Source organism: Mastigoproctus giganteus, chromosome 9, assembly GCF_048544385.1.
Source record: "Mastigoproctus giganteus isolate SK-2022 chromosome 9, ASM4854438v1, whole genome shotgun sequence".
NCBI classification, from domain to species: domain Eukaryota; kingdom Metazoa; phylum Arthropoda; class Arachnida; order Uropygi; family Thelyphonidae; genus Mastigoproctus; species Mastigoproctus giganteus.
In genome coordinates, this window is record NC_143583.1 from 33,633,281 (window position 1) to 33,660,307 (window position 27,027).

At 35.5% G+C, this 27,027-nt stretch overlaps 1 protein-coding gene across 1 annotated transcript in view; it reads left to right on the plus strand.

The window, feature by feature from the left end:
- LOC150080138 (uncharacterized) overlaps window positions 1–25,355 on the plus strand; it is a 100,281-nt gene extending 74,926 nt beyond the window's left edge. Inside the window, exon 7 of the mRNA XM_090380626.1 lies at window positions 25,200–25,355. Within this exon, the coding sequence (XP_090236752.1) occupies window positions 25,200–25,355 (156 nt within the window). The remainder of the gene's footprint in view (window positions 1–25,199) is intronic.
- The last annotated feature ends 1,672 nt before the right edge of the window (window positions 25,356–27,027 follow it).

Genomic DNA, 27,027 nt, shown 5'->3' on the forward strand with positions numbered 1-27,027 from the left:
TGTACAGAGAAGGGCAACAAGATTGGTGAGGGGAATGAAGGGATCCTCTTATGAAGAGAAGCTTAAGTTCTGCAAATTGCAGTGGCTGGAGACTAGTCACCTTCGCGGTGATCTGATTGAGGTGTATAAGGCCTTGAATGGGTTCAGCACGCTGAATTCTGATGGGATCCTTCCACTTGTTCAGATTACGAACCTAAGGGGGCACAAATTCAAATTAAGAAAGGACAGATGTAGAATAGATGTGCGGAAATTTGCCTTTAGCCAGCGGGTGGTTAATTGCTGTAACAAACTTCCATCTGTCGTTGTAGAAGTTGATAGGTTGAATAAATTTAAGGAGGAACTGGACAGGCATTTGGAGGGAATGGTGTGTTTTTTTTTTTTTTTTTTTTGGCTGATGCTGCATAAGCTCATACATTTGCTTTCTTGCATCACATGCCTACTACTACTACTACTACTACCAACCAACCAACCAACCAACCGATATTTAAGTTTGTGTCGCTTGAACTTTATTATTATTGAGAAAGGAGGCAGATGCCTCCGAAAGCTTCAGTGGTGTTTTATAGCTTTTAAATTTATAATTTTTAATGCATTTTAAATTCATCAATTCATTTTTATTTGTTTTAAAGTAAATCGGTCTTTGGTAAATTATTATTTTACAGTTTATTGTATCAGTATACTATTCAGTATTATTTTATCATTAAATCAGTTTATTTAAACGGTTGGCATATTTGTCTAAACTTGTGGTAATATGTGAGTGACTGTTCTAAAATCTACAGCCTGGCATTCAAAGGAAATATCGTGAAAGAAAGAAAGGGAAGTTGGACAGAAATGTGAATCCAAATGAAATTCAACAAGAGTGTTTCATTATGCCTGGGAGTTCTCAAACTGCACCCAAAAAAAACTCTAGCTGAAATAATGATGGAGTATCATGAACAGAAGAAAAGAAAATTAGAAATTCAAACTAATGAAATTCAATCACAGAGTTCTACTATGCCTGATACTTGTCAACCACAGGGTTCTACTATGCCTGATACTTATCAGGAATCTAAATCTTCAGCTGAAAGAATGAAGGAATATCGTGCATGTAAAAAAGCGAAATTAGAAATGGCTAATAATGAGATTCCTGATTACATCCCTATATTGTCTACATGAGCTGACAGTGAGTTTGAAAAACTAGTGTACAAAAACCCATTTGGATTTTTTTTTTTTTTTTTTTTTTTATGTAAACTCCAAACACGAGAGGTGTTAGAACCTATAGTACCGTGCTTGGGTTGGAGGTTGAGAAGACGAAAGAAGATATTTGTTAACATTGCACTTGAACTTCTGTAGACTGTAATTTTCAGGAAATATGTATTAAGGAAGGTTGTTCCAGAAAACGGCAATTGAATGAATAAATGAGGAAGATGCAAGTTGGTTCTATGAGTTTGAAGTTGGACAGTAAATGGATGTTGGCTGGTGGCGGCGCGTGTTCGGACTGTTTTGAAAGAGAGAGCAGGAATTATAGAAGCTAATTCAGAAGAACAGTGCCCATGGAAGTATCTGTAGAAGAGGCATGCAGCAAAAACAGTACGTCTATGAGACAGCGAGTGCAGAGACTCTGTTAGAGATGAGTCATTAATTAACCTAACTGCCCTCTTCTAAATGGAATCAAGAAGCCTGAGAGAGGTTTTGGGGGCACCACCCCAGATGTGGGAACAATATTCCATGACAGGGTGGATTTGCGATTTATAAAGAGTGAGCAGCTGTTTGGAAGAAAAGTAACGCCGAGAGCGAAAGAGAAAACCAAGTTTTTTAGATGCAGAAAGAAGCAATATTTGTAATGTGCTTGTGCAAGAGAGATTAGAAGTCAGAGTAATCCCCAAAAGAGATATATCATTTTGCCTAGAAATCGGAGTGTTACTAAAGATAAGCATAGGAGCAGAAGAATCCTTTTTGCGAGATATATGACAAGACTGAGTTTTAGAAGGGTTGAGATTAACTAAGTTGTCTTTGCCCCACTGGAGAATTACCTGAAGATCGGCATTTAAGGAATTGGTAGCAGATTTTCGAGAAGTTGAAGCTGATTGAGCAGGAAAAGGTTTCTCAAAATGGAAAGTGGAATGCAATGTGCTATCATCGGCAAAACTATGGATAGGATTTCCAGTCAATGGAAGAAGGTCATTAATATACAAGAGGAAAAGAGTGGGGGAAAGAACTAAACCTTGAGGGACACCGGCATTAGTGGAAAAGTTAGAAGACAGAGAGCCATCTACCATCACCCTCAGTGAGCAATCAGAGAGAAAACTAGATAACCAATTACTAAAAACAGTTGACAAACCATAAGATGGAAGCTTGTTTAGAAGACCTTTATGCCGAACACGATCGAAAGCCTTTGAGATGTCAAGAGCAACTTCTTATGTTTCACCGAACCTTTCCATTGAATTAGTCCATAAATGGGTAACATAAGCCAGAACATCACCAGTGGATTGACACTGAGGGAATCCATACTGGCGATCACTGATCAGATGGAAGGTTTCTAGATAGTTTAAAATTTGGCGGTTAATTGATTTCTCCATTACTTTAGAAAGAGTAGAAGTAATTGCAATGGGACGATAATTGGTTGGGAGGAATTTGTCACCCGTTTTAGGAGCTGGCTGGATATGAGCAAATTTCCAAGCAGAAGGAAAAACACCTTTGGAATAAGAAAGTGAAAAAAAGGCAGCAAAGAATAGGAGTAAGTTCAGGAGCACAGGTTTTGAGAACAAGTGGAGAAACATCGGGACCTAGAGCTTTTTTAGCATCAAGATTCGTCAAAATCCTTCTGACATCCTTTTGATGGAAGACCACAGGAGGCATTAAATTGACCGTGTTGGGAATAGTGGGAGGTGTTTTACCAAGATCGTTAATGCATGAGTTGAAAGAAAAATGGAATGCTAGCAGGTCAGCGTTATCCTTGATTGAAGTGACAACAGAACCATCTGGTTTGGACAGAGGTGGGAGCAGAGATGGGCAAAAGTTGCGGCCAATAACTTTGGCAAGAGACCAGAATGCTCGGCTACCATTAGGGCAAGAAGCAAGTTTTCTACTCTTAGCCTGTTCAAACCCTAGTTTGGACTGGTTAATAACTGCTTTACAATTGTTGCGAGGCTTGGTGTAGGCAGAAAATGAAACTGAAGAATTAGAAACAAGCCAATTACGATATGCAACAGCCTTCTCACATTTATTGGAAAACCAAGGTTTAGATAAAGGACGAGATTTTAAAGTATAGTGTGGGATAAAGGATTCCATTGCTGCAAGAATAATTTCACTGACACGATCTGAGCAAACGTTGACATCAGAACTTGAAACAGTAATCCGACCAAGGAAAAGAAGAAAAGAAGTCTCGCAGGTCATCCCATTTTGCATTCTTGTAATGCCAAAGAACACGAGGTTGGGAATAGCCATGAGATAAAGGTTCAATTGGAGAAGAGACAATCACCAAGTTGTGATCTGAAGTGCCTAAAGGACCTCTCACTTCGACCTTGTACTTAGAAGGGTTGTTTGTGAGAAAAAGATCAAGCGTATTGGCTGTATGATTAGGATTGTCCAGTATTCTTGTAGGTAAATGAACAATCTGTGCTAGGTCATTAGTAATTGCAAAAGCCTCAGCATCTCGACCAGCTGGGTCGGTGTGACTAGAAAACGGAAGCCAGCTATAGTTGTGAACATTAAAATCACCAAGGAAAATTACTTCACTGTTAGGAAATTTGGACTGGAGAAAGTCAAGTTGCAAAGAGAGGAAGTCAAAGAGCTCCAAGTGATTAGTGGAGTTGGGAGAACGGTAGAGACAACAGATGAATTTGACATAATGAGGTAGAGAGATTTTAAGCCAGAGAAGATCAAAGAGAGGAGATTCCAAATTGCCAAGTCTCTGACAGGGAATATCAGAACAGACGTATGCACAAGTACCACTTTTGAGACAAAAAGAATCATACAGCGAATAATTTGGGCATCTGAGATGAGCAGTAATTGAATCAACCAATAACTGAGATTCTGTCAGAAAAAGTACATGGGGTTTGGCAGACTGCAAGTGGAAATGGACATCATTGAGATTAGATTTGAGACCACGTATATTTGTGAAATGAATTAGGAAGTGCTTGGGAGGTTTAGATCTTTTCGCAGATAAGCTTGCTCTATTAGTTTGACAATTCATGGTGTATTCAATAGTAAGAAAAAGTGGGTGGGACATGCTGTATGAAGTAATGAAATTTTTGGGTATGGCATACACATGGTAAGAATATACCCAGATCCTTGACATAACGTGGCTTCGACAGTGCTCCCCGCATACACACTACTCGGACTCCCTCCAGTCACTATCTGGCAGAGCAGAGGTAGCAAGATTATACACTAGCTGATCCGGAAGCCTCCTAGAGAGTTACCAATAGGTTCTGTCCGGTGTACTAACTAGCGGCCGGCCTGCGAACACCGTTTTAGAGCTGTACCCTCGAAATGTAAGGAATATTGGATCTCGCCACGATGTTCATCATAACCTCAAAAATCTTCAATCATACTGCATGATGGAAGAGATGGGGAAGGGTTGACCGGAACTTAGCTCTAGAGACTAAACATGGGTTCCACCACTTCAAGCCTCCAGTAAGCAAAGTGGTGGTATTGCACCGGTTGATGAGAGTCATCTACCACCTAGTACTGCCTGGTAACATAGAGGGGCGGCAATTCCTCCATGTGGTGTGGGTGCCACATCTCGACCCCTGATTACGTTGGTTCACACCTGGATGGTCACCCACCATGTACTTGTGCATGGAGGTTATACCCAGGATTACTAACAGTCCCACCATTGTGAAGGTGCAAGCAGAGGATTTGGCTGTCACAGACTGTCCGGACTTTGCTGAAATTGGGTCCACTTGACTTGAGTATTACCCGAATATCAGTTCCATCAGCGTTTTAGACTCACAGGTAGCAAGTACAGCTTGTCTGGCATATCTGAGAGAATGTCTGTGACAACCTCAAGGACCGTTTGTGATCGTTTATGGTTTCAATTGGATTTGAAACCATTTCCAACAACTTCATATGAATTACTTCAAAATGAATTGCATTTACAAGAAGTGAGTACTTTCATGACGTGTAATACATGTCGTACTTCATTAAAAGAGGGACGGATACCAACTATGGCCACGTCAAATGGATTTATATATCCAACATATCCTACTCATTTGGCCCCACTGGCTGTTGTAACTGAGCATTTGATATCACCACAATTACCCTTTATGCAAATTCGTCGTTTACGTTATGAACACGGACAATATGGGATCGTTGGACAAGTAATAAATGTACCAGTTAACGTAAATACGATGGTTCTTCAATTACTTAGAGAATTAGATGACAATTATGCCATTAATGTATATTAGTATTAGTATTAGTATTAGTAACGGCCGCATGGTGCAAGAAAGCCTATGGCTTATGCTGCACCAGTCAAAAAAAAAAAAATCCGAACAAAACAATGATAAAAACAAAAAATAAAATAAAATAAATAAATAAATAGATAATAATAGTTAATAAAAAAAAAAAAAAAAAAAGGAAATTAAACCTATCATCCTATGCGCTTCCCGTAACCGAAAGTACTATCCAGATGACCTTTGAATTTCCCCAAACTGTTGGCCTCTACCACCCATGAAGGTAACTTATTCCAGTAATTTTATAACTCGCTGGCTAAAATAAAACTTCCTGCAGTCCAATCTAAACATTTCCCCCCGTAACTTGAATTTATGTCCCCTAGTTCTAGCATCATTTATAATCTAGGCCTCTCAGAGCCTTAAACACCTCAATCAAATCTCCTCTAAGGTGTCTAGTTTCCAAACTCTGCAACCCACATATTTGAAGTCTTTCTTCATAAGGACGCCCTTTTGCCGATCTATATATAAAATGAAGACTCATACATAAATCATCATATCTACAAGGATGTGTGCAGAAGAAAATAGCAGAAGAAAAAAAGGATATTTGATAAATTCACCTTTGTATAAATTCTACGGCATAAAAGTGAGTGACGATTTCTTGGTGACAAATGATGATAGTGAACAGGAACATTCAGATGAAATTATGGAACCTGTCAACAATGATGATGAACTATTGATAATTCAATAACAAACATTATTATGGTCTGAAGATAAATATTTTACATATCGCCGGGTCAGAAATCATCTCCAACAAGTTTCATATTTGATATACATGCAGAAGAACTTTCTTCTGCATGTTTGCAGAAGAAATTTGGGACATGCACGAAAATTTAAAAATGGATTGAAAATTACTCCCTATATGATGGCATCGAGTGAAATTTGCCGATCAGATCATCGTGGAGTAACTCCCCAATGTTTGCTATACATGGCAATGAAAATTATGCGAATGCGTACTGCAGAAAATTTGCAAATTGCATTTAAATCAGTTGGAATAACAGCTAACATTACTCGTTCTATATTGGATTTGAAAGAATTTATAAACAAGTCATTAGAGTCTAACTTGGCATTTCTAAAATCAATTTCCAATTCAGCATATTATTGGAGTCGACGTAAACGAGATGTGTTTGCCATGATTCGTCAATTAGGAAACCTACAGTGTTCTTGATGTTGAGTGCATGTGAACCAACATGGCACATATTACTATGTATGTTATACAAATTCAGATATAAACAAGAAATTACAACTAATGAAGTTATGAATCTACCTTACATGGAAAGTGCTATTAATAAATGAAGACCCTGTAACGTGTGCCATATACTTTAATAAAATTGTTGAGAGTATACTCAAAATTTTAAAATCGAAAACCTATAGTCCTTTTGGGAAAAATATTATGTTGTGAATTTCTTTAAACAAATGCATTGAATTTCAACATCGATGAAGTCCACATGAACATATATCATTATGGATGAACAATGCACCTGCTGTACCATTAGAAGAAAAAAAAGTGGGATGGAAGAAACGCTCCAAATGACAGATGCATTATGTTCTATAGAGAAAACTTCAGATTATTCATATTTACAGCAACATAAACATACTTTTACCTGTTATAAAAATAATAATGCAAACCGACACGAATGTCGATTTGAAGCACCTTTTTGGCCAATATTGCAAACTCGTATATTGATACCGTTGGCCACAGATGACAATCGAAGATTAGCTTATCGTAAAATACACAACTCATTAGAATTGAATGATCATGTTAATTTCGAAGAATTCCTTAAATCAAATCAATGCCAATCAGAAGAAGAATATCTAAATATTTTGAGGGCTGGTATCAAATGGCCATGTACATTTCTTAAACGCAAGAAGAGAAATTTATGAATAATTACAATCCTTGGATTTTAGGAGTGCTCAAGTCTAATTCGGATTTACAATTTATCATAGAAGAATACAGCAATACCCTGCATAGCACTGATAATTGGTACCAAAACTGTTCCATGTTATGTGAAACTGTGCTGATTGAGGAATAATTATGATGGGTTTTAATTGAATGCATCCAGAGAAACAATCTATAAACAAATTATAATAAATCTATAAACAGTTTGTGCTTGATAGCCAATTAAAAGGATTTGAAATAAAAAATATTGCAAAAATTTTATTAATGAAAAGGCAACATCATGAGAAATGAGAAAAAAGCTTTATTGTTTATTTAGGTACTTCAAAAATGAAGTTTGGTTAAGTCATCTCTTCTTTTTCTCGGCCTACAAGTCTTTATAGCATCGAATCCCATCTTGTAAAATTTGCTGAATCTTGATGCTACATATCTTGACATGGCCTTGTAGGCCATGCCAAGATACGAAGCACCTTTCAGGCCATGTCAAGCCCCGAAAAACTTTCTTCAGGTCTTCTGTTGCCACTGAAGTGGCAACAGAAGAATTGAAGAAAGAAAAATTGAATTGTTTTTCTCTTCTTCATATGCAGTTTGCTCGTCAATTTCAAGGAGAGCTGCATCATCTAAGTTATTTGCATGTGAGTCAATGCAGTCATGTACATTGGCAGTATCCAATGTTTTGAATCCCAAGTCTTTTCCAATCTTCACAATGTCTTTGGCAATTGTCTGAACTTCCAATTCAAAACCAGTGAAATCATTTGCCAAATGGGGCAAAACATGCTGCCGAACATAACGCATGTTGTTGGCAATGATTTCTAACGAAGATGCAGATATATTTTCGATTGTATTTAAAGGGGTAAAAAATAAATTGTGAAATGAAAAGTTTGAAAAGCTATCACGTCATCTCGTCAGGATGGAATTAAGAATCCTGAACACTGTTGCATGTTGCCACTGACTGTCTGAGGGGAGCTACTGGCATATGTGCATGTGAGACAATAGAGTTGGCACCGCAGCTTATACTGTATGTACGCGTACCTAGGCTACGACAACACAGCATATATGTAGAGTACGTGTCTAGGCTATTGAATGAGTTTTAATATGTACAGTAAATTTTCAACTTAAACATAATTGAAAACTGTGTTATAGTGAAACCTGTGCTGTTTGAAGCTGTACTAAGCGAGGTATTGCTGTATTCATGTGCAGCATATGTAGTTGAATATGTGAATAAGACTAACAGAGGAATATGTAACCTGCAAAGGAAAATTATAGAGCTACAAGAAGAATATCCAATATGAATATAACTGATCTAACACGAGCATTAAGTGAGAATGTATTGAATTCTGTGGAGATGAGTTCACAAGAGGCAGCTTGGTATATATTACGATACTGACTGTCCGTGTCTTCAAGAGTGATTGATTATGTGCCAATGGTGTGGCCACATGATCGTCAGAAATTATGTAAATCAAAAGCTGAATTGGGTGAACAACAAGTTGATAGTGTCTTTGATAGTGTCAAAAGATAGTATTTTTGATAAATATGAAAAACGGGGCAAAGCATTAAAAGATATAACTCTTGCAGAATTTACTGCTCCTTATCAAAAAGGAAATGGGGGATGGGTGAAAAGACAATTTCCTAAAATAATTCGGTATCAGAATTATAATACGTCTTCATGAACATATATGCAAAATGGTAACTTTACACATATTTTTAGTTTCATAATGAGTTCCTGCAGTAAAGACGTTTTTAACAGCTGCCACTGTGACATTATCAGTGACACTATCAGTCTCAGAGTAGAGTGGCAGCAACTCATTATGTACCTGGTACATAATTACATTATTTTTTTAAAAAAATTCTTGGTTTCATTTTTGGCAACATTTTACTTTAATGATAAGCAGTAAAGTCAAAATAAGAAGAAAATAATAAATATTTAATAGCATTTGGTACAAAGTTTTCAATTTTACAAAGCTTTAAAATTTCATGAAGAAACTTGCTCCAAATAGTGAATTTAAAATGCATAACAGGAAGCCCACAAGCTTGTGAAAGGATTAAAAGAATGTAAAATAAAAAAGGAAAAGTCATTAACAGAATATTCTACCAAATTTTTCAGATTATCATCCATATCTCTTTTCAGTAGAAAATGTTAATATCCCAATTTGTGCAGTCACAGACATGTTTTGGAAAAGCTCTAGTTGATTATATTCTTGAGGGATTATAAGGTTGATTTAGCAGTGTAGTATATACATTTTTGTTTTTGCTTAATTTCTTTTAATATCTTTTAAATTTTATAAATGTAATTTTGTGAAGTTATTTTCTTTAATATTTTGTAAAGGAATATATGTATTTTTAAAAAAAAATTTAATTCTCACATTAAGAAGGGTTGCAACAAGATCCAATTTGAATGCTTTCTCACAGAATATCATGAATCAAACAGGAATGGCTGCAGGCAATTTTGTTTTGTGTTGTATTCAATTTGGTTGTACAGCCTGTGGCCTATTTTACAAGGTTATTCTAGTAGAAAATTCTAACTCATCTGATGATTCGTTTCTTTGTTCCTGATGTATGCACTAATCATAAATCTCCTGAGCGTGTTCTTAAATTAAAAACTTGGTGCATTTCTAGGTGAAATTGAGCTACTGAAAAAGCAAGTGAATATCCTAGAGACAAATAAAATTGGGGACTCATTAGGGACTCAAGTATCTAGTAACCTGTCGGGTAATGCACTCCTGATTTGACCTGCAGAACAGACTAGTCAAGTGCATACTCGTCAGTCTTCACAAATCAGTTTATCCACTCTCTTCTCATTTTCTGCTTTTGCTGCAGAGCGAGAATGGCCTGACCTTGGCATGCCCATCAAACCACTAGTACGTCACCTACATGCCTAACCCACCACCTAACTGCTCACATTGACTGTCACATCCCCATAAATGTTCCTCAAATGTTAAAAACCTAGTTCAGTGGGTGCAGTGTGCTCTGCATTTGGGAACTCAGTAACATGCCATTGCTTCATATGCACTTCACTGTTATTACTCTCCATTGTCAGAGATTACTACAGCTTTGCCACCTGGTGTGCAGCATTGAAACTTGTAGGATATTGGCTTTAACATTTAAATTTTTACCATTTATTTTATTTTACCATTAATTTTAACATTTAAAAATAATCATATTATTTTGTATGCAACTCACATGAGTGGGAAAAACTTTTGGAGGCATTAGTTTTGCAGCAGACCTTGCATATTAGATTTTGTAAGAAAGGCTGGCAGAAAAGCAAAACTTCCTAAAGTGGGCGTCAGGTCATGCCCAGAAGGGTTTCAGAGAATTTTGGCATCATATCAACATTATGTTCATTTGATGCAACATTATGTTCATAAAATTGATGCAACTGTTTGATTACAATACAATTATTGATTAATATACGAAAAATTTATGACATTTATTTTTTTACATTCTTTGTACTTGGTGGCCTGTAAGCTCTGCACATGTTCTTTCACTTTGAAAGCTAATAACAGATTTAGCCATTTTCCGATGGTTTTGGTTAAGCTTGTGCTCAGTACTACACATCTTCTCCTCTCTTATTCTTATTTACTTGTTTTTGTATTGAAACCAATTAAGTTGTGTACAATTGCATTTATTATGAACTTAAAGATAAGGAACAAAATAGGTAGGTGGGTATTTAATTATTTTTGGCATATGCATAATACATCAGCATCAAAAAAAGTTTAGAAAGCATTGGAAATAGATGTTAACTCTTTATGTGACACATTGTAGATTTTTTATCTTGCATTAGAAATCGTCCGTATTCAGTTCTTTATTTTTGCATACATTGAATTTAATATTTCTGATAATTACACATAGCCCTGTTTTTTAACTAAAACTTGGACTCGTAATTTTTTTGTATACTTTTTTATTTGGCAGTTACACTGGCCTTGGCTTTTTTATGACACATGAATATCTTAAACCATATTGTGTCATTATCTGAACTAGCATATTCACAGGTTGATTTGCATGTTTTATGAAAAATCTAGTTCCAGCAGGATGTGAGCTTAGACCTCCTGGACAAGTAACAGTGAGAAATCACTGTAATTGTCAGAGATAATAGCAGTTATGATTAAAACTTACAATTATTCTTCACAAAACCTTCCTTTACTCCTTCTTGGGCAGTTCAGCATCATTCACCCACTTAAAATAAACTGAGAAAATGGTGTAGCAAAGTGATCTCTTTCTGACTGCTACCATAGTGAGAAGGTCAGTATTTTGGAGTGGATATTTTTGATCACTCCATATTAATGCTTAAACATATTAGGATGCACATGATAGTAAGGTGTATTGTACCTGCACACATGTTATTATCATCTACTTTAAATAACCACCAGTTAATGCAAATTTGCAACATGCCTACATTCAGCCAGTGATTCTCAGCATGAAAACACTAAAATATTTACTTTGATGGAAATTGAAATATGTCACTAATTTGTAACTTTAATTAAATTGGTTTTTAAAATCTTAAAACTTCCTTAACTACTATTACTATTGCTAAAATCTGTAATTCAGGCTAGCAGTGAAGATTTAGTTATAGCCTACAACAGTTCCATACAGTTGAAGTTACAGCTCTGTGCACAAAATATGGACAGGTAAACCTTATTTTTTTTTCTGCTTATTGTAATTCATCTATGTTAAATATATTGATTATAAGAATTCCTTTCTTTAAAGTCAAATCCATTTTAAAAATAGGTTTGAATTTGATACAGAGACATATTCTTTGAAATATTTAATATACTCAGAAAATGTCATAATGCAGAACTTATGATAAAGTACAGTAGGCTCTTATTTATCTGAAGGTAGATTAACCTGGTGGTGGATTACTAGAGGCTCTACAGCCCACAGAAGTCTCCCAGTAATAAATAGAAATATGTGGAATCTGTTACAGGTGTTGTTTGTGTACATTTTGTAAGGCTCCTTTTAAATAAGACCCTTGAATTTCTCAGAAACCTCATCCGAACCTTTGTTTTCTAATGCATCACTCTAGTCATATTTCAGTGTATCTAATTTTAACTTTCTTTTCTGAGTTTTTTTAATTTAAATTCATCATGTAAAATGGAAAAGAATTGTTCTTTCTATTGAAGAAAAATTCCAGCTCATCATTGCACATTTAAAGCACGCTAGATTTTCAACTTTAATGAGTTTACTGGACTACACGGAACAACAAAACAAAACACATTTATAAGAGGGCATACAAGGGAAAAAACCTAACTTGTTTTCCTTTTTCAAATAATAATATGAATACTGTATGTATATAAATAAATATACATTTCTCATTTATTAGGTTTTCTTTCAGTTTGAGGATGGATTATTGAGGGTCTTGATTAACCAGGGAATTTTGTTTCCCAGCTGCCTCAGATAACACTATCCAACAAAAAATATTTTTTGTTATATCTCCGCAATGAAAATATATAATTCTGGAGGAAATAAATGCTCTGATTCTGAAAATCACCATAAAAAGTCTCTATCATCCCTACATCAAAATACGTACCAACGTGTAATGTCAAAATAAAGGGATATATATGTATAATTCAAGTTTGTAATATAAGTGCAAAAAAATATTATACGTTGTATTATATGTTTGGAGGATAGATTTACAACCCTGAGAACATGTGACGATCAGTTAATACTTGGAAAACCTTGGCACAGCCTACAAAAATTCTCACCAAAAACACTACGTATGCGCTCTTCAAATTGTAAATTGTTGCATCGGAATTTGAATCTAAGAACCATAGAATCTGATTATGTTTATCACAACAAAACAGAGGCCAGAATCGATTGCTAAAAAAATTTTTTTTTTTTTTTTTTGGAGCATTAGCAACTAAGGCCATATTGCTCCAGGATATGCGGTGGTCATTCCCTGACCTTTCCAGATTCTCCATATTTGGTGGTGACGGGCTCGAACCACGGTTTAATCAAGAAGCGTATGCTACGCACTGCTGCTCCTTCCCACCTGGCTATGGAGGCGCCTAAAAAATTAAGAGAATTAGCTTATATCTGTTAAAATAAATCAGTATGTCATACATTACTGGCTAGATTATGTGAAATTGGCATATTTTGGTAAACCGTAACTCCCTCTGTATTTATTAATTGTGACGTCATGTGAAAATATCATGGTGATTTTCGAAATCTATGCATAAAAATTGGTTAAAAACAGCATTTAACTTCTTGCAGGTAAAAATCATGTTGGCTAGTGTAATCAAGGGTCTACTCAACCTTTTTGTTGCTGAGGCACACTTTTAACACACTAAAATTTTGCAGCACACTACACTGCAAAGAAAGACAAAAGGTTTGTATACTACTGGACTTGACTCTCATGGATGTGACTAACAACACAATCTCATAGATGAAGACTGACAATGTCGCCAGCATGTCACTAAATGTCAACTGGCATTCTGAACCAAGTGCCCTAACTCGGTTCACTTTAAACTCCCCTCCCCTGGTAGGGAGAGGGAGGAGACGGGTTTCTGTCTCCTACCCTGCCACTCCCTTTTCTCCTGGTGGGGCCAATATGCTTTTTTTTCTTTTTTTTTCTTTATATAGGCCCTTGCCACTGAAATCTTAGGAAATTTGGTGGCAGGGCCTGCCAGAGTACTTACTTCTAATGCGATCCCTGTATGCCTAACCTGCCTCCTTGGGCAAAGGGGGGGTCGTACTAGGGGCCCAACAACTAAAAGGTCAGAGGAATAACACAACATAAACATATACCTTACACTTTTTAAAATCTCTGGCCTTCACAGTGTTCTGTGTTCCACAAACAATACACAATGCAGAGATGGAAGAACCCCCGGGGCCATTAGACAATGAACACTTTATACTTTTCTACACTCTGCAATCACTACTATACTCATATTCACAAGCGGGAAGCTATTTCTGTTGGGTATATTTAATAATACACCTAATTCTGTTTTTGCACGAACTTTTTTTACACGAATTTCATTTAACACGAATTCAAAATAAATATTTCAATCTCTTTTTACACGAGTCATTTTGATTTAACACGATTTCTATGAATTTTTTTGCCTAAATTCTAAGAATTTTTTTTTTATTTGTGGCATATTAGTATCATTTCTATATTACACGCACCAATAGATTAGTGTGATTATCAGCTATTTATTAGTGTGATGGATTAGCTAGTGTGTGCGTTTTGAAATGCGTGCTTTTGGTTACCAATGTGTACGTCTAGGTATCTATGAATCATCAACGTTTTTATTGAATTTGGTGCACATCTACGAAAGATATTTAGTAATAAGCTCTATTTCAAAGTGAAAGAATCTTTAGTGAAATTTGTGCACATATAAATTTATTAATTTTGCCTATAGTCAATAAATTGTAAATTTACAAATTTTTCATACTTTTTTTATTAACTATAACTGAGATATTTTTCAGTAGCCCTTATATAATGTCGAATAATTCGCCTATTACCAAAATGAAAAGGAAAGCGAGTTCTTTGGAACTTAAAATTCAAATTTTAGATCGTCTTGCAACTGGACAAGGGGCTACGTCTGTAGGAAAGCATTTTGGTGTACATGAAGCTACCGTACATCTGTGCAAAAACAGACTTTTCCCGTGGAACACTTTTCTGCATAAGAACTATTAAGAAAAATGAAGCTGCAATTAGGAAGTCGGTATGTTCTGGAACAAAAGTAAGTGTTAATTCATCATCATATACAAGAGATATTGTCAAGGAAAAAATGGAAAAGGCTCTGGTAATATGGATAGAAGATCAGTCACAAAAAAGAGTACCAGTAGATGGAAATGCCATCAAGCAAACAGCACTAAGAATTTACAGACAGATTAAAGAAAAGAAGCCAAGCACTTCATCTCAAACAAAAAACAGAAAGTTAAACAGAAAGTATGAATTTTCTGCGAGTACAGGTTGGATGATAGGGTTTCTTAAAAGGAATGCTCTTCCCAATATAAAAATTAAAGGTGAAACTGCATCTGCAGATGAACCGGCCACTAAAGTATTCCCGCAGGAACTTGCAAAAATTATTGAAGACGGAGGATACACTCCTGATCAAGTGTGGAATGCAGATGAAACTGGTTTCTTCTGGAAACGAATGCCGAACAGAACGTATGTAGCCAAATCGCAGAAAACTGCTGGTGGTTTTAAGGTAGCTAAGGATCGTGTGACCTTGTTATTTTCCTCCAACGCTTCAGGAGATCGTATGTTGAAACCACTGCTGGTAAATCGAGCCCTAAACCCACGTTCAATGAAAGGTGTAGATATCAATAAACTGCCTGTTCACTGGATGTCAAACAAGAAGGCCTGGGTGACAACTGCTATCTTTACAGAATGGTTCAACAAATGTTTCACCCCAGAAGTCAGATGTTATATGAATTTGAAAGGTCTCGAATTTAAAGTTCTTCTGATTTCTTGACAATGCACCCGGCCATCCTGTCTTGGAACACCCAAACATACAAATTTTATTTCTGCCACCTAATACTACATCTTTGATACAATCGCTAGACTAAGGTATAATTGCGACAATTAAAACATACTACGTAAAACGAACATTCCAACACGTTTTGGACAAACTGAATGATGAAACACTAACAGTCATTAATGTGTGGAAGAAATTCTCAATTATGGATTGTATCAATCAAGTTGGATTAGCGCTAACTGAATTAAAACCAGCAACTTTAAATGCGTGTTGGAAAGCGGTTTGGCCACAATGTGTAAAAAGCAAAGATCCCATCATCCCTAATACGACCGAATTTCCCAACATGGCACACAAAATTGGTGGAGAAGGATTCGATGATCTATCGTTTGAAGATATTGATGAATTGTTAACCGACAAAGCCCTAAGCGAAGATGAAATATTAGAGGTTGTCCTTGGGACTCCTTATCCCACAGAACGTAGTGATAATGAAGAAAATGATTCTGTTCTAAATGCAGATTTAATAAAAGAAGGTCTGGAACTGGCCAGAAAATTAGGTAATCATTTTGTCAAACATGACCCTAATGAAGAACGCGCTGGGAAGTTTCAACGTGAACTGAAGTTGTTGACAGCCTCTTACAGAGAATTATATAACGGCCTAACCAAAACACGAACACAACGATTAATAACTGAATTCGTTCGTAAAAACCGGTGAAACATCAGCACCAGAGGAGACTCGTGCTGATTTTTCTCAAGAGATCACAGATAGAATTTCATAATAGAGGAAGAAGACCATGTCCACAACATTTCTAGTGATATTCCAGTCGTACGCAAACGTATGCGCCGTTTATTATCAGAAAGTGAAAATGAATAAAATCTTGTTATGTGTAAAACAGATTTTTTTTGTTCATGAAGAATTTTTTTCATTTCATATGCATACAAATTTACTTTAATACATTTTCATTACATATTATTACATGTGTATTTTGTTGAAATAAAATAATAAGCTTAAAAAGAATATTTTTATGTGTTTTTTTTTTAATTATTTTTACTGATTTTTTAGATCCGGAACCAATCGTCTTTCCTTCCATAAATACAATGTCTTTTTTTACACGTATTTTTCAGGAACGTATCTATCGTGTAAAAACAGAATTAGGTGTACACTTATTATTTGTGTAGTATAGGTGAAGAGATCTAGTAATAGGAATCAAAAACATGACATCACATTGACCCCTGGAAGATGTTCGGATCGGCACAACATAAATAAATGAATTTTTATTATAAAATTTGGATTTGTAAATTTTTTTTCTAATTTGCATTTTCTGCAACACACTTGAAGCATATTTGCCACACAGATTTGAGGCACTCACAACTTGTCTTGATCACCTCTAGCTATTCCAAAATTAGCATCATGTGCATAGTAAAACTTGTGCTACATGTAATTGTTGCTAAAACATAAAACTTTCAATTGAGTTTTCAAAATATTGACACTTGAGAAAAACAGAGAGCACTGTTGGAGTCAGCCCACTAAACATATAAGAATCAGTTTATAAAAAGATTCTTTTTGTTATTTAGTATTGTCAATATCTTCATACTGATGATATTTCTGTAAATATTATATATGTAATTAGTCAGGAGATTAGGGTAGGAACTAATGGGTAACTTTGAAAATGATGATGAATTTAGTGCAGAGATGCTTTCTAAAATAAGTTTTCTAAAGCTATCAGCCAAAAGTTCTGCTGAAAAACTAAAAGTTTTCTGCCTTCAGAAAAGAACTATTCATTCTAAAATTTCAGATTATTTTTCATAAAATTTTAATCACATTTTTTTAAAAATATTAATTGTAACTAAAAAAGTCGTATGTGCGATCATAAAATTTATTTACCCAATTTTGTACTGCTGGTAATTAAATTAAATAAATACTTTTTATGCTTATACTACTTGTGAATTTTAAATTATATATTATCCTTTCATTGGCGAGCACTTCTCAATAACAGATCATGGCATGCACATCAGTGTCTGTTATTTTACAGCATTTTGATAAATGTGCAAATTTATTTGTGACTAAATTTCAATATTTTAGTTTCACTACTTTCCCAGTAGTTAAAATTGAAATTGAAGTGTATAAATAATGAGTGAAATTCATTAAAAAAAATTTTTTCTTTTGGTAAATTCTCACTTCTGAAATTTAAAAGTGAATAAATACCTTAGAGAGGAGCCATCATTAATTTAGTTTTTTTTTTTATATAAGGTTATTAACATCAATTTCAAAAAAAGAAAAAGAGTTTCATAAAGTTGTTCCCTATCTGATTAGTGATTATGTGAATAAGGTTCAAGATATTACCATTCATTCATCAATAAAAGTAAGTACTGGATCACCGTTTTTTAATTTTACATTTTAATTATTTGTATTTATCGATATATGCAAATATGAATGAATTATTGTGGGTGATTTCAGTTTTCCCTTTGCTGATTGGAGCAAGTGGGAGAGAAACTCACCATGGGAGACAATTTTTAAATAAGCTACATAGCATAGTTTAGTCAAATTAGTGCAATTGCATCATTTCTGTACGTAACCAACTACTTAATAAATTGGCATCATTAAGTAGATCTCATATTGTGAATACCTTCACAACGAGTTGCCATGATATTGCACCTCGAATAAGTAACACTTCACCATAGGAGACTTCTTCTTTTTCTTCCAGTCACATAGTTCCCTGAGGAGCTGTTGTGGCCACCAACAAAATCCTCCAACTGCATCGATCATATGTTATACGAGCAGCATCGCAAAATGTCACGCCCAAAAGTTCATTGATCCCATCCTTCCACCTAGTTGCAGGTCTTCTTTTAAGAGCAGTTTTTTGGAGTTGGCTTTGTTGTGGTCTCTGTGGCATCAGATAATGTGGTGGTGTACTATTGCCTACCGCATGGCCGATTTTGAAAGGGGCCAGCTTTAATCCTAGGAAGAGTCATCATGCACCCCACGAGATGCTCTTGAAGACTAAAGGTGACTACAGCAGGGCCTCACTTAGTGCAGTAGGCTGATTACAACTGGTTTTTGTCTGTTTCCAGAGGTCGTCTATGTATATAAACAGATATATATTATTAATTAGATTCGCACCAGTAGTTATTGTATCTACAGTCAGTGAATTTATTCATAAGGTGACGCTATTATCCCTCTTCTTCCTTCTTCGATATCCAATTAATGTCCAATATTTCTAATTAATTATGTTGAATATATTTTAAAGGAGAAGACTATTGTTACTTATTCTCAGTGGATACCATTACCCATACAGCACCATTTTGGAGCTTATTGGCTCCTCATCAGTGGGTGGGCAGGTACCCTGGTTTTGCAATGATGACAACCCAGTTGCAAAGTATAACTCCACAATATAAGAGATGCCTGATGGTGTGAACTAATTTAGATTATAGAATAGTTTAGGGCTAAAGCCTCAGATTACATAGGGAGTTAACTAGTGTACAAGTTAGTGCAATTGTCATTTGTGTTTGTAGCCAACTATTTAAGTAGTTGTGAAGGTATTCACAATATGAGATATACTTAATGATGCCAATTTATAACTACTTAAGTAGTTGGCTATGTACAGAAATATGCAATTGCACTAACTTGTACACTAGTTAATTCCCTATGTAATAGTAGTAGTAGTGGCATGTGATGCAAGAAAGCATGTGTATTATGCAGCATCAGCCAAAAAAAAAAAAAAAAATCGCACCATTCCCTCCAAATGCCTATCCAGTTCCTCCTTAAATTTATTCAACCTATCAACTTCCACAACGACGATGGAAGTTTGTTCCAGCAATTAACCACCCGCTGGCTAAAGGCAAATTTCCGCACATCTATTCTACATCTGTCTTTTCTTAATTTCAATTTATGCCCCCTTAGGTTCGTAATCTGACAAGTGGAAGGATCCCATCAGAATTCAGCGTGCTTAACCCATTCAAGGCCTTATACACCTCAATCAGATCACCGCGCAGGTGCCTAGTCTCCAGCCACTGCAATTTGCAGAACTTAAGCCTCTCTTGGTAAGAGGATCCCTTCATTCCCCTCACCAATCTTGTTGCCCTTCTCTGTACACGCTCAAGTAAATCTACATCCTTCCTAAAATGAGGCCTCCAGACCTATACATAGTAATCAAGGCGTGGCCTGACCATTCCCTTATACAGAGGGATAACCACCTCCTTTTCTCTGCTAGCAAAATTCCTATATGGCAGCCTGTCTGCATTGCTCAGAAAACTTCATACCTGCCTACACAATTACTCCCAGGTCTTTTTAATTTTCTACCACCTTAAGTGTAGTACCACACAGTTGGTACGTTTCTCTGAGGTTACTTCTACCCATATGCAGTACTTTGCATTTGTCAAGGTTAAACTTCAGTTGCCACTTCTTAGCCCATCTGCCCAAATTTTCTAGATCCTGTTGCAGTAGCACACTGCCATTAACAACCCTGCCAACTTTGTATCATCTGCAAACATCGACATTAAGTCTGATATACCTTCATCAATATCATTGATAAATATACAAAAGAACAGCGGACCCAACACGAAACCCTGTGGGACTCCACTAATAACATTAGTCCACGAAGAGTAGCACCCATTGATTACCACCCTCTGTCTTCTCCCACTTAACCATCCTTTTATCATTGTAGCAACTTACCCTTAATACCATTCTGCTCCAATTTGTACAATAGTCTTTCATGTGCAACAGTGTCAGAAGCTTTCCTGAAATCCAAATATATGATATCAAAATTATTTTTTGCATCCAGTTCCTTTGTAACCACATCATAATATCCTATCAAATTTGTCAGACAAGACTTTCCCTTAACAAACCCATGCTGTGTCTGAATTATTGCTGCAGCCTTGTCTAGATGATCCTGCAATGCATCTTTAACCAGTGACTCCATTATTTTACCCGGAACAGAAGTTAAACTAACTGGTCTGCAATTACTCGTGTCACCCTTTGATCCCCCTTTGTGAATTGGGGATACATTTGCACATCTGCAGTCCGTGGGAACCTCCCCTGAGTCCAAGGATGCTCTCATAATTATGGCTAAGGGTTTGCTTAGTTGCTTTGCCGCCTCCTTTAATATAACTGGATAGATCCCATCCACCCCAGGTGCTTTTCTTATGTTTAACTTCAACAATTTCTCCTCCACTTTGCTCTCAGTTATTACAAAATCTGAGGCTTTAGCCCTAAACTATTCTGTAATATAACTACATAATTATTATTTGTATCAGTGTGTTAAGGAAACTACTAGGGGAAACAGTATTCTTCACCTGACCTGACCTGACCCACAAACCAGAAGGCATCATAGGACTAACAAATACAGGAATCACTATCAAGGACTGATCATAGAATTCTAAATTATGTGATGGGAGGAAGCTAAAAATTGAAACTTGTGCCTTTTCTTTTAATGGAAGAAAAGGCACGGGTCTTAATTTCATCAAATGAGACATTTTAAACCACCACATTGCCTTTATCTACTAGGTAGTTAGTAACTACCAAGCAGTGTAATTGGTTAGTCAGTTGGCACAGCAAGAAGGTCAAATACATTGGAATTATGGATTATCTTTAATGCAATATTCACAGAAGTCATGGCTGTGTGTACATACCATTAAAAATATATAGCACAAAGAGTGCCAAGATATAAAACAGGTATGACTAGTTTAATAGTGCAGAAAAAGATGGCATGGGAATGTTTCCCGTTTAGATAGAAATAGGATTCTGGAGTGTGTACAACACTGCTTTCTTAAGGGAAAATCATTTTTAACTAACCTTGTTTGCTTTTTGAATGAGTCACTCATGAACTGAACTTAGGAAATAATTTCAACATTGTTAATTTGGATTTGAACTGTAGCAAAAGTATTTAACTCAGTTCCACACATCGGGTTACTATATAAGCTGGAAAATGTTGGGATCATAGTTAAGATTCTCACATTGATTGTGGCCACAAAGTGGAGGGTTGCAATTAATAGTTACTCTTCAAAGGGGTTATCTTTAAAGCGGTATTCATAATTCACTTTTAACAGCAGCCAAGAAATGGGAACGCTCCACTTCTTGGTTACTGTTAGGAGTGGGGCATTCCAGGAATTGGTACTAGGCCAATGTTGTTTCTGATGTTATTAAATGACATGGATGAAGGGATAAAAGGTGTGATGCCAAAATTATAGATAATGTCAAGATTGGGTGCCTCCGTAGCCAGGTGGGAAGGAGCAGCAGTGCATAGCACACGCTTCTTGATTAGATCGGGGTTCGAGCCCATCACCACCAAATCCGAAGGATGCAGAAAGGTCAGGGAATAACCACCGCATATTCCCAGAGCAATATGGCCTTAGTTGCTAATGCTCCTAAAAGCCAAATAACAACAATGTCAATATTGAAAGGTTATTTATGATCAGCACCAAACAGTGCTTTTTCAGAAAAACTTGGATAGGTATTAAGGATAGTCAGAAAAGTGCTGTTTCGAAACAGCTACAGAATGAAGGGTTCCCACTTAGGGACTAGCAACCCCAATATAACTGATACTCTTAGTTGGGTTAAATTAAAATCAGTACAGGAAGGAAGGGATTCGTTTGTGGGTTATAATATGGGCAGACATGAAATTCTGCATGCATTGCAGACTGGTGGCAAGGATGGCTCATGGATGTCCTATTGATGATTTATCAGAATTGTTTATAGGGATAGGGGAGTTGTAATCCCGCTGTAGGTGTGGACTACAAGGCTAGTAAAATGAATGAGGAAGGTATATGTTTACTTGTGGGAGAGACAAGAACCATGGGGCACAAGTATAAAATCATAGGAGGAGGAACAGCAGAAAGCCCAGTCTCTTGAAGTTGGTTGAGTGGTAGAAGGTAGTTATTTTTTTTTGTTGTTGTTGTTTGTTTTGTTATTTGGTTTTTTAGGAGCATTAGCAACTAAGGCCGTATTGCTCCGGGAATATGCGGTGGTCATTCCTTGACCTTTCCGCATCCTCCGTATTTGGTGGTGACGGGCTTGAACCCCAGTCTAATCAAGAAGTGTGTGCTACGCACTGCTTCTTGTTATAAATGGGCACTTCTTTTCTTGAATTAATGTTATTAGTAGAGTCCCTCATGGTTTAGAATTGGCCTCTTACTGTTTTCAGTATTGGTGAAGGCATATCAAGTTTGCTGATGATACAAAAGTTGACAGGGTGTTTAATGACAGGAATCAGATTATACTACTGCAACAAGACCTAGAGAAAGTAGGCAGATGGGCTGAGAAGTTGCAATTAAGGTTTAACATTAATAAATGTAAGGTACTTCACTTGGGTAACAGTCATCCTAGAATAATGTACCAAGTGGGTGGTGCCACACTCAAGGTAGAATGAAAACAATTAGAGGTAATTGTAGTCTGATCTGAAGTTCTCCAAGCAGTCAGACAGGCTGCTAGAACAGCTCATGAGGGTTCCGTCAGTGATACACAGGAATTTTGCCAGCAGGAACAAGAGGGTGATTATCCCATTGTATAAGGCCTTGGTAAGGTAACATCTTGAGTGTTAATAGTCTCATTTTAAGGAGGATTGGGATGTCTTGGAACAGGTACAAAGAAGAGCACAAGATTAGTCAAGGACACAGCAGGACTCTTACCATAAAAGACTTCTTCTTTTGCAAATTGCAGCACTTGGAAGCAAGATCTCATTGAAGTATTTAAGACTTTAAATGTAGATAAGTAAACTAAACGCTGATGGCATCCTTACTCTTTCTTAGATAACACACATAAGTGGACAAAACTTAACCTTAAATTGAAAAAGAATGGCTGCGGGACAGATATGCAGAAATTTGCTTTCAGCCAGAGGGTAATTGATTGTTGAAATAAACTTCCATCTGGTGCAGTGGAAGTGGATGGTTTGGATAAATTTAAGGAGGCATTAGACAAATTATTAGAGGGAAGATAAGGTGGGTTTTTTTTTTTTTTTTTTTTTGTGTGTAATGCTTGAAGTTGGCTGTATAAGCTTGCATCATTTGCTACTATTAACACTAAGTTCATATTCAGGCATCATGCTACCCCCCCTCCCAAAGGTGGCTGAAATAGCAAGTTTGATGTAGTCACAGACAAAATTGGGTGACTACTTTTTGGCATTATGAAAAATGCAGAAAAAGTCTGTTTCCTTGCATTATTTGAGCATTCTAATACTTATACTCAGTAAACTTTTTGTACTGAATGTGATAAAAGACAAAGTCATTGGCTGTTTAAAAAAGAATGCATACTACAAATTTATTAGAATTATTGTCAAATGTATTAGTATCTGGATGTTAAATACAGTAGAGGTTAGGATAATTCGAACCTCAATTTAGCCAGGACTAAGGATATGAAATGAGTGTATGGTTTTAACTGGGCTTAATTTTGTGAATGTAATGTGTATTGGAAATATATTAGCAAAGCTGTACTTGTTTCTTGTTGGTTGGTATCTGTTTTAAATTGCATTTTTTTTTTTTTTTTGTGCACTATAATTATATTGCCCAGAAAAAATAAATCTTTAGAGGGGATCTGAAGATTAATTATCAGTAACTACTTGAGACAGGAAAAGAAAGATATCTGATATTATGTTTGCTCGTATAATTTTGTATTAAAATAAGTGTTTATATTAAATAATGCAAATTTTCTACTCTATTGTGGATTGTGGTAAGAGATTAACAGTTGGCTGTTGTTGAGTTTTTTGAAGTGTCAGAAGGGGTGCAAGTATTGAATAGAGTAGAATAAATAAACTTCAGAAGTTTATTTCACATGGAGGTGGGGATGAATAGCTCCACTTACAAGCAGTGAATGATTTAATGCTTGCCTTTAGTGGAAATTTAAGGTCTGTTCTTCTATACATGGTATAACAAATTCCTAATGTGAATTTCTAGCCTGGCTAAAATAAATAAATAAAAATAATCAATATTTTGAATTAAGCAATTTCGAATTATCCAAGCTCCACCTGTGCTTTGCACATAAACTGTGCTCAAAATGAGGAAAGGTAGGAAAAATCCTTATTAATGAGATTTCCAGACAGTTAACATTTAGAAATTGCTTACTATGAATCTATTCTGCTTTATTGATCATTGTTTATTAATCACAGTTTTGATAAATGCTTGTAATTAGTTCATTGTTTGCTGTTATTTTTTATCTCAAAAATAAAATATGAATATTTTGTTAATGTATTGTTAAAACCATTCATATATGATGTTTTTTGAAGATGTGAGCACTCAAAAGAATATTTTTACAAGTAAGAATTTAATTTTTTTTTTAAGATGGTTAAAATATTAAAACTCTTGCGAAGGATATGCAGTTTTCTGTAATGAGCTATTTTCAAGGGGATTTGGTTTTGAAAATATATACAAGAAAATTTATCAAGAATTAGCTCTATACAGTTTGTGATATATCATAAAATTTATTTTTATTCTGACTTCTATAAGAATTTACGTAATTTGTTTTTCTTTCAGCCTTATTTACTTCTGGGTTTATATCGACTGCTTGACATATGTGATGAACATTCTATCACCATGTTTATGACAAACTTGAATCATGGAAGTAAAGAAATCTTTAAAACTCTTCATGATGATTATAATAAATATCATCGCTATCGTGGAAGAATTTAAAGATTAACATGTAATGTGATTATTGATCTTGGATTGATTAAAGATAAATTCCAAGAAGTCACTTGCATCATATTGATGCAAATTGTACTTTGTGTAAGCTATGCACAATAAACTCTTTAAAAAATGTGGTTATGAAAAACTTGTTCTTAGTATAACTGAAAATTGTATTTAATAAAAAAAATTTAGTGGGAATTTTTTTTATTGAACTTAATTCTGAGAAAGCAGATTTTCAGTGTAATTTCTCTTTTTTTTTTTTTTTTTTCATAAATTACACAGATAAAAATTTATTTAAGCAGAACTAAGTTAAATTATTGAAATTCCTTTTTGTTTCCTTTTATTAAAGGTCCTCTCTATAAAGGTTGTTTCATAATATGTATACTGTACTTTCAGGATTGATTCACTTGAAACAATGAAAAAAAATTTATATAAACATACGTTCGAAATTACTTTGTATTTGAGTTACAGTCCTTTTTATGTTCCAGAAATTATATGGTAAAAAATATCTACTGGTTTCTGGATAGAGATATCTTGATTACTGTTCCACTGTGCATAGCCTGAATTTATTTTAAAATGGTATATCACTATTTGTAATCATAACTTCTTACTATAAAATCAGTTATATGTGCAGTTCATTGGGGTGAGGGGGATGCTTAAGTTTTTGCTATTAAGTGATGGTGTGCATTTGAGCAAGAATAAAACTAAGAAATGATAGACATGCATCTTGTGTATGGACTTGCTGATGCAATTGGCCACTTCAAGACCTCTGTACATAGAAAGGTTTCTGAATTGTCTCAGATAAGAATAGACAATAATCTTGGAGAGAACAGACGAGCATCTTGGAGTACAGAATCATTTAACAAGTAAGTGTCAAATTGTGGTAGGCCAATGACCACCAGAACTGTTAGGCTAGAGCATCTGGTCCTGAATTGCATGGAAGAAAATCCTGATGATAGCACCCAAAGGATAGTAGCAGCAGGCTTAGTAACATGTAACAGTGTGGAGAGTTTTGTAAAACAGCTTTATCCATATCACATTTAAAGATTACAAGGCCTTACTGAAGCTGATTTCCCACCATGAGAAGCTTTTTGTACTTGGTTCCTGCAATAATGTGCTAGTAATAAGCTTTTCTGTTTTCCATACTGTTTCCTGATGAGATTGGTTTCACAACACTCATAACTGGGTAGACTGGATGGTGAACATGTCATCACTCATTCAAGGCACCAGCAACAGTTTAGTATTAATATATGGACAGGAATTATTGCTGAATGCTTAATTGGTCCTTTTTGTTTTTCCTAGATTAACTAAAGAATCCTATTCCAGTTTTCTTTTTTTTAAGGAATTATTTATGCGATTTACTAGATGAATTTCCTCTTGCTATCTAATGTCATGTGGTTTATTCATTAGCATTAGTAGTGGTATATGATGAAAGAAAGCAAGATTATACAACATCAGCTAAAAAAAAAAACTTCCCATTTCACCTAACCATTTGCTCCAAAACTTTGTCCAGCTCTTCCTTGAATCTATTTATGCTATCAACTTCCCTAACGACAGATGACAGTTTGTTCCAGCAATCAACCACTCAATTAATAACTTCTCCACTAATGCTGGTGTTCCCTAAGGTTCAGTTCTTTCTCCCACTCGTTTCCTCTTGGTGTATTAATGATCTTCTTCC